This window comes from Gopherus flavomarginatus, chromosome 1 (assembly GCF_025201925.1).
Source record: "Gopherus flavomarginatus isolate rGopFla2 chromosome 1, rGopFla2.mat.asm, whole genome shotgun sequence".
Taxonomy (NCBI): Eukaryota; Metazoa; Chordata; order Testudines; family Testudinidae; genus Gopherus; species Gopherus flavomarginatus.
Window position 1 is genome coordinate 100,191,093 of NC_066617.1, and position 7,865 is coordinate 100,198,957.

At 54.3% G+C, this 7,865-nt stretch overlaps 1 protein-coding gene across 1 annotated transcript in view; it reads right to left on the bottom strand.

The window, feature by feature from the left end:
• SH3BP1 (SH3 domain binding protein 1) overlaps positions 1 to 5,490 on the bottom strand; it is a 29,930-nt gene extending 24,440 nt beyond the window's left edge. The window contains exons 1-2 of the mRNA XM_050936077.1: positions 4,327 to 5,490; positions 1,833 to 1,875 (exon numbers count right to left, since the gene is read on the bottom strand). Coding sequence (XP_050792034.1) covers positions 1,833 to 1,875; positions 4,327 to 4,388 — 105 coding nt within the window. The 5' untranslated portion in view covers positions 4,389 to 5,490. The remainder of the gene's footprint in view (positions 1 to 1,832; positions 1,876 to 4,326) is intronic.
• Between the last annotated feature and the right edge of the window lie 2,375 nt (positions 5,491 to 7,865).

Here is a 7,865-nt window from a genome sequence, read left to right on the forward strand (position 1 = left end):
AGAATAATATCCTAACCAATTGATTACAAAGTAATCAAAGACCCAAACCCATGGGTCTTCGGAGAATGGAAAAATCTGTCAGGTTCTTAAAAGAAGGATTTTATTAAAAAGAAAAGGTAAAAATCATCTCTGTAAAATCAGGATGGAAAATAACTTTACAGGGTGATCAGATTCAAAGAACCCAGAGGAACCCCCTCTAGCCTTAGTTTCAAAGTTACAACAAAAGAGGGATAAACCTCCCTCTAGCAAAGGGAACATTCACAAGTTGAGAAAACAGAGATAAACTAATACGCCTTGCCTGGCTGTTCTTCACAAGTTTGAAATAGAAGAGACTTGTTCAGAAAGTTTTGGAGAACATGGGTTGATGTCTGGTCCCTTTTAGTCCCAAGAGCGAACAACCCCAAAACAAAGAGCACAAACAAAAGCCTTCCTGCCTCCCACCCAAGATTTGAAAGTATCTTGTCCCCTTATAGGTCCTTTGGGTCAGGTGTCAGCCAGGTTACCTGAGCTTCTTAACCCTTTACAGGTAAAAGGATTTTGGTGCCTCTGGCCAGGAGGGATTTTATAGTATTGTACACAGGAGGGTTGTTACCAGGGCCGGTGCAACCATTAGGTGACCTAGGTGGTAACCTAGGGCACTAGTATTTGGGGGGCGGCATTTTTTTCAGCAGTGACCGCGACGGCCGGATCTTCGGCCGCTCCGGTCGCGGCTGGCATTTAGGAAGGGGGAGCTGGGGCTGGGGAGTGCAGGGAGGGCCACCTGCAGCAAGGAAGGGGAGTGGGGGGCAGCACACAGGGGAACTCCCCGACCCCAGCTCACCCCTGCCCCGCCTCCTCCCTGAGCACACCGTGGCTGCTTCACTTCTCCCACCTCCCAGGCTTGCGGTGCCTAAGCTGATTGGCACTGCAAGCCTGGGAGGCAAGAAAAGTGAAGCAGCGACGGCGTGCTCAGGGAGAAGGCGGAGCAGGGGTGAACTGCTTCACTTCTCCCACCTCCCAGGCTTACGGTGCCAATCAGCTTAGGCGCTGCAAGCCTGGGAGGCGGGAGAAGTGAAGCAGTGATGGCGTGCTCGGGGTGCTTGTGCATGGAGCAGGGGTGAGCTGGGGTCGGGGAGTTCCCCTGTGTGCTGCCCCCCACTCTCCTTACTTGCTGCAGACGGCCCTCCCTGCACTCCCCAGACCCAGCTCCCTCTTCCTAAATGCCGGCCACGACCGGAGCGGCCGAAGAGCCGGCCGTCGTGGTCACTGCTGAAAAAAATGCCGCCCCCCAAATACTAGTGCCCTATGTTACCGCCTAGGTCACCTAAATGGTTGCACTGGCCCTGGTAACAACCCTCCTGTGTACAATACTATAAAATCCCTCCTGGCCAGAGGCACCAAAATCCTTTTACCTGTAAAGGGTTAAGAAGCTCAGGTAACCTGGCTGACACCTGACCCAAAGGACCTATAAGGGGACAAGATACCAGGGCAGAGGGTGGGGGGTAGGGAGCTGCCACGGGGGGCACCTCAGGGCGGAGTGGGGGAGCTGCCGCGGGGGAGGGGGCACCTCAAGGCAAGGGCTCGGGGACGGGGGAGGGCACAAGGTGGAAGTTTCGCCTACGGTGCGAAACATCCTTGCACTGACCCTGGTTGTTACCCTTCCCTTTCTAGTTATGACAGAGGCCTATCACCCACTGCTGCATTCCAGGATGCAGAAAAAATCCAGGCTGAGGCTGCCCTGTGACTTTGATATAAACACAGAGAGAGAGGAACTCTCATGCAGACACACCAGATGTTCGCCTGACATGCAGGCACAGGCCCACACATGCCCACGGACCGAACCCAGGCCTTACCTGCAGCAAGTCTTCAGTCAGGAACTCGGCTGTTTCTTGGGCTCTGGGGAAGAGGGTGTGGGAGGGAGAGAGAGACTCATTACACTTGGTGACCTCCAGCCAGCCTACTCAGGAGGGAGGGCACTGAACCGCAGCGGCTCTGGGTCGGTCCAGGGGGATGGGAGATGGTGGATCCTGGGTCACCTCATCTAAAGCTGGGCTTGACTAAGAGGAGCTTTCAGGTGGGCCCACAGGAAGCGGATGTGAGGTGTGGGAATGGCTCCCACCCTGAGAGCAGAGGGGGCTGGGACCAGGGCTGGCTCCAGATACCAGCTTATCAAACAGGTGCTTGGGGCGGCCACTCCAGAGCAGGGCAGCACTTTCAGGTATTTGGCAGCAATTCAGGCAGGAGGGATAGCTCAGTGGTTTGAGCATTGGCCTGCTAAACCCAGGCTTGTGAGCTCAATCCTTGAGGGGCCCACTTATGGATCTGGGGTAAAAATCTGGGGATTGGTCCTGCTTTGAGCAGGGGGTTGGACTAGATGACCTCCTGAGGTCCCTTCCAACTTTGATAGTCTATGAATTTGGCAGAGAATCCCTCATTTTTGCTGGGAGCAAAGGACCTGCCACAGATTGTGATCACAGGTGTTTTTTTTTTGGCTGCTTGGGGCAGCAAAACCCCTGGAGCTGGCCTTGGCTGGGACTCAGGGACGGGGTAGACTGATAGCACTGGAGGTCCACGCTGGCTCCTTCTCAGCTGAACAAGGGATCTAGGCCAAGATTTTCAGAAGTGTTAGTGTGATTTGGGGCACCTCACCAGAGACACTTGATTGTCAGGAGGTGCTGAGCTCCCAGCCCCTAGTGATCAGGGCCCTACAAGACATGTCGGGGTTGGACACCCAAAATCACTAGGCACTTGGGCAGCTCTTGGTTCTTCTCTTCCTCCTCCTCCCAGGGGCTGCCCCCAGAGTCCATCCAATCCAGGGTTTTCTTTCAGGGACTGTGCCCAGAGTGAAGGGCAGGTGAAGCGGAGAAGCAGCAGCGGGAGGGTGGGGTGCCAGTGGTTAAAGAGGGCTGACAATTAAAGAGGGATGTCAGTGGGATCCCACAGCAGGTTGAAGAGGGGAGGTGCTGAGGTAGATCTGTAGCCTGTGAGGGGGCCTTGTAGCTGGGTTGAACAAGCTGATGCTCTGTCAGGCCCTAATGAAATCTCCTGGCTGGACATAGCTGGGGACCCCTTTAATGCAGAGAATGTGCGGAGAAGAGAGGCACTGCAAGTGCCCTAGTCCTTACACAAGGGGAGGGGGAATTGAGGGAGGGGACTGCTTTGGGGTAAGGGGAGAGGGGGGAGGGAAGAGCCTGCAGCAGTATAACCTACTGCTCCCAGTGAAAGACCCACTCGCCTGGCCTGAGGGTTCAGGCAAACAGTGAAATGAGTTTAAGCCATTCTCAGCCTCTTGACATTTAAAAAAACAATGTGTGTATGTGTGTGTGGGAGTGAGAACCGAGACGGGAGAGCCCAGCCCTCCCAGGGCTTTTCAAGATTTTGCAAGAGGAACAATTGGACAGAGAGAAAAACAATCTAGCAGAGGTGGCACTGGGCTGGGGAACAGCAGGAATGGAAATACAGTTAGAGACCCAGAGAGGAAAGGAGAGCAGGGCATATGCCCGAAGCCCCCTCCCTTCTCATCAGCCTACTGAGACACTCCCCGTTCCCCTCTCCACCTCAGGCAGGCTTTTCTGAGACACTGGGGGGTACAAGAGGAAGCTCCCATAGCACCATGTGGAGGATTCAGCTCCAAAGGGGGCCTCCAGCCCAGGAGGGAGAGAAGCCCTGGTAGGGAATGTTCCTTTCTCTTGTTACTCCTTTTCCTGCATCCCTGTTCCTCTTTGCCCCAATGGGGCCTGGGGGATTCCCTCTGCTGCCGACTTCTACACTTTCCTGGTCTCACCCCCTGGCTGCCATCCTGCTGCACAGAGGGGCACAATGCGACAGGATCTCCCTGCCTAGCCTTCAGGCTTAGGGTCACCACCTGGCCTGATAATCATGGGGCTGAACCACACCATTGAAGCTGAGGTTACAGGGCAATTTGGTGTTTGACTGGATGGAGGGGGCCTGCTGCTTGGTCCAGCAGGACAAGTGGAGCCAGCCAGCAGCTCTTTGTTAACCTGGCTTTATAAATGACCAGAGGGAGTCGCTACTGAGCAACATCGCTGCATCCCTCCGGCTCTCCCAGCTAAGAGGGCCGAGTTAACCAAGTCTCCCTGGGGGTTAGCTAAAGCTTCCCCACAACTGGGGCTGCTCTAAGCAACCCCGGCCCCCTTCCACAGTCTCTCAGTCACAGGCCTCAGTGGTCATCACAGCTTCTTCCCCGGCTCTGGGCCAGGCGCGCGTCCGGCCTTCGACCTGCTGGAAGACTGGGTGGTGGTGGTGCAACGCTCTCCGGTGCAGCTTCCTGCCCTCCCTGGCAGCCCTGCCAGTGGAAAGCTGAAGGGCTCGAGGCTGGGTCCTTACCGTCCTGTGATGCCGGGATAGGAGAGCTGCTGCCGCATCCGATTAAACTGCCTCTTCATCATCTTGGGAGCAGAGAAGAGAGCGCAGCACTGCCCACCCCCACGAGTGGCTTCCCCTGCTCAGCACCAGCCAGCTGCACTTGTCATCGGAGGAGCCAGAGCCCGCTGCCTCTTCCTCCCCGCTGCGCTTCTCGTTACTTCCCTCTCTCCTTTCCTCCCTCCCCACTCGCTGTTTTCTCTCCTCCTTTCTCTCTGTTCTGACTTCGCTTCAGACTCCCGCCCTTTTCTCTCCTCCCTCCTCCGGTTCTCTCACTCCTTGCTCATTGGTGTCCTGCCTCCCTTTTCTCCTCTAGCTCCTTCTCTCACTTCTCCTTCCTTCTCATTCTCTCCTTGGTTTCCTCTCTGGTCTGGTTCCCACCCTCACCCACCCCCTGTCATTGCTGAGCAGGTAAGAGCAGTCAGCGCTCCTGTTGCTGCTCTCTGTTCCTGTCACCACCCCGCAAGTATAAATAACTTCAGCCAAGCCTTAAAGGGGAAATATTTTTACAGCAAACACGTAACAAGGCAGAACAAGCATCCGTCACCGCCTAACCAGAGCGCAGGGCCCACACGCTCTTCCTCTTGTTTCCCACTCGCTGTCTCTACTGGTGCTTACTTTGCCTTCCTTATGCCTTGTCAACTCACTTGGGGACTCAGGCAATTGATCCCACTAGCTAGAGACAGGCACAGAGTGGGCAGGAGGCAGGTTAGCTTCCCAGCAGCTCTGCCAATGCACCTCAGTTGGGACCCGCAGCCTCCCAGCTGTACCTGCCCTGGAATCCCTGGCCAGCTCTGCCAATGCCCTTCATTCCTGGCTTTTGGTCAGATGAAGAGTTTATTTGCCAAAAAATGCAGTTTTGGTTGACCCCAAACCATTTGTGAATTTGACACAAATTCACCAAATTGGTTTGGCCATTTTGGTGCTATTCATAAAATGGGGGAACCTCAGTCTCTTCTAGCCCTGTGGTCAAGGTGCTCCCCTGGGATAGGGGAGGTTCAACCCCTCCTTGGCCTGAGGTGAAGAAGGGATTCAAAAACAGGGCTCCCACCCTGCAAGTGAATACCCTCACTGCAGGGCTATGGGATAGTCTGGGGTAGTCTCTGCTCCTGCTCGCCTATTGAAGCTGTTCCACTTTGTATAAATAATTAGCCATTGGATCATGGACTTGATTCTCCCATTACCTAGGTGAGTGCCCTTACCCCCATGCTGTTCCCTCCCCCTCCCACATGACTATCCATTGTTATTCATTATGGCAATTCATGGTCATGCCTAATGACCATGAGTAGCCATACCAAGGGAGGATGACTTTGTAATCTGGTGGTTAGGGTCTTCCTGCAGGATATGGGAGACCCAAATTCAAATCCCTTCTCCATGTTAGGAAGAGAGGGAATTGAACCCGGCTCTCTCACCTCCCAGGTAGATGCCCTCACCCCTGAACGTTATAAACGGGTGAAAGTTATAAGGAGTGCACTTTCTTCTCCTGTTTTGTGAAGCTTTCTAAAGGCCTGAACCAAAACGTGTTGGGTCCAACACCGTGTGTCATGCACCCCAAATGGATTTGTTTTCAATTTGCTGACTTTTTCCTGTGATTGCTATTTTCAGATTTGATTCAAGCCAAACCATCATTTCCCCTGAAACTATCAGCAAACCATCACATCAGTTATGCACCCAGCTCCACTCCTAACCTGCTGCACTTCCTGCTATTCAAGTCCAGTCCATCCCCACACCACACCCACAGGTCTTTCGGTGCGTCGCCCTCCTGCCCTGAACTAGCTGCTATTCCTGTCCTGCCCTTGCAGCACCTCCACTCTGCCAATATGCCCCCATCCTGGCCAGCAGCAGTCCCTTCTGTTACAGCCATGATCTCCTCCCCTCCTCACTCCTGTTGTATGGCCCATCTAACAACGCAAGGATGGTCATTTTCTATGTACAGCACCTTGCACAATGAGGCACCAGCTAGGTGCAGCTGTAATAAATGATAGCCCATTGCAGTCCTGGGAGATCTCCCCCAACAGCTGTCAGTGTACCTCATGCCTGATCTGCAGCTCCTGATAGGGTGACCAGACAGCAAGTGTGAAAAAATCAAGACAAGGAGTGCAGGGTAATAGGAACCTGTATAAGAAAAAGACCGAAAAATTGAGACTGTTCCTATAAAATCGAGACATCTGTCACCCTAGCTCCTGCTGCTATTCCTGTCCTGAGACCCCCACCCCAGTCCTGATCTGCAAGCCCCTTGCCATTGCAGCAAGGGGACTGTATTCTGTACTCCCAGGGTGATAATAGTGGTGCTGCAGGCTTAGGCTGGGTTCCTAGGTGTTGCATGTGCACCCTGTAGAGAGGCTGTGGCAATGAGCTCACCACCGCTTCATTTGTAAGGTGCACTGCAGCACTTCCCACTCGCGTGTCTGCAGCAAACCAATGGCAGGGGACCGCAGTGTTGCAAACACCCTGCTCCAAGCGCAGTGGGCAGCTCAGCACTCAAGTTGTCAACTCTGCAAACTCCCTTGGTGCCTTCCTCTGCAGAGCCAAGCCTCCCTAGCCACAGCCCGCAGCTGCAGGGCTCTGGGACAGGCGGCAACCGGGCCCAGCTCTTACCCTCCCATTCACTTTATTCGCATGCTAGAGAGAGACAATCTGCTAGACCAGGGATTTCTTTCCCTGCTGCGAGATCATTCCCAAGCCCCCCACAGCCAGGAGCAGCCCGGCCATAAAGAGAACTTAGGGAGGAGCTGTGGCCAGCCTGCATGGTCAGTGAGAAAGCACAAAAGCTGGGACAGGAAGTAGTCAGTGTGTGTATATAAAGAAATACACTGTGTAATTGTCAAGGAGGGAGAGAGGCAGGAAGATGTGGCCCACCTGACACCATCCCCATGCATGGCTCAGGGCTAAAATAAACAGCAACCCCTGAGCCCTTATATGGTACTCTGTGCCCAGAGATCTCATTGAAGTAGTGTCATCATCCCCATTTCCCAGATGAGAAAACTGAGGGATGGTCACCCAGTACCTCAGAGCAGAGCTAGGAGCAGAACCCAGGGTTCCTCACTTGCAATCCAGTGCCCTACAGCCCAGACCATACTTGATCCACAGAGGTTAGACTACAGTCAAACAAGAGTGAGGTTTACGGACAACAGTGGCCAAAGACACCAAGTCAAGGCAACCCCAAGAGGGAGCCTCTGTGCTACTCTGTGGGACCGTTGTGACTGCCCCTTCCCTCCCCGACTCCTTAGCCAGACTCCACAGGGATCAAACCCAAAGCCCAAGAAGCTGCTAGCTGAGCTCCTGCACTCAGAGGCCCTAGGTGTAGGGGCAGTAGGGGAAGCCATTGCACAGAGGGTGGAAACCCCCAGCAGGGGGCACTCCTGCCTGCTATGGGATCCATTTAATGAGGCCTCCCTGCCACTCCTGGACTGGGAATGAGGATCCAAACCACCTGTGCACCATGGACTTTGGTAGCCACCCTAGCTGGCATTTAACGGTGGGAGTTGGCAGTAGGGACACAG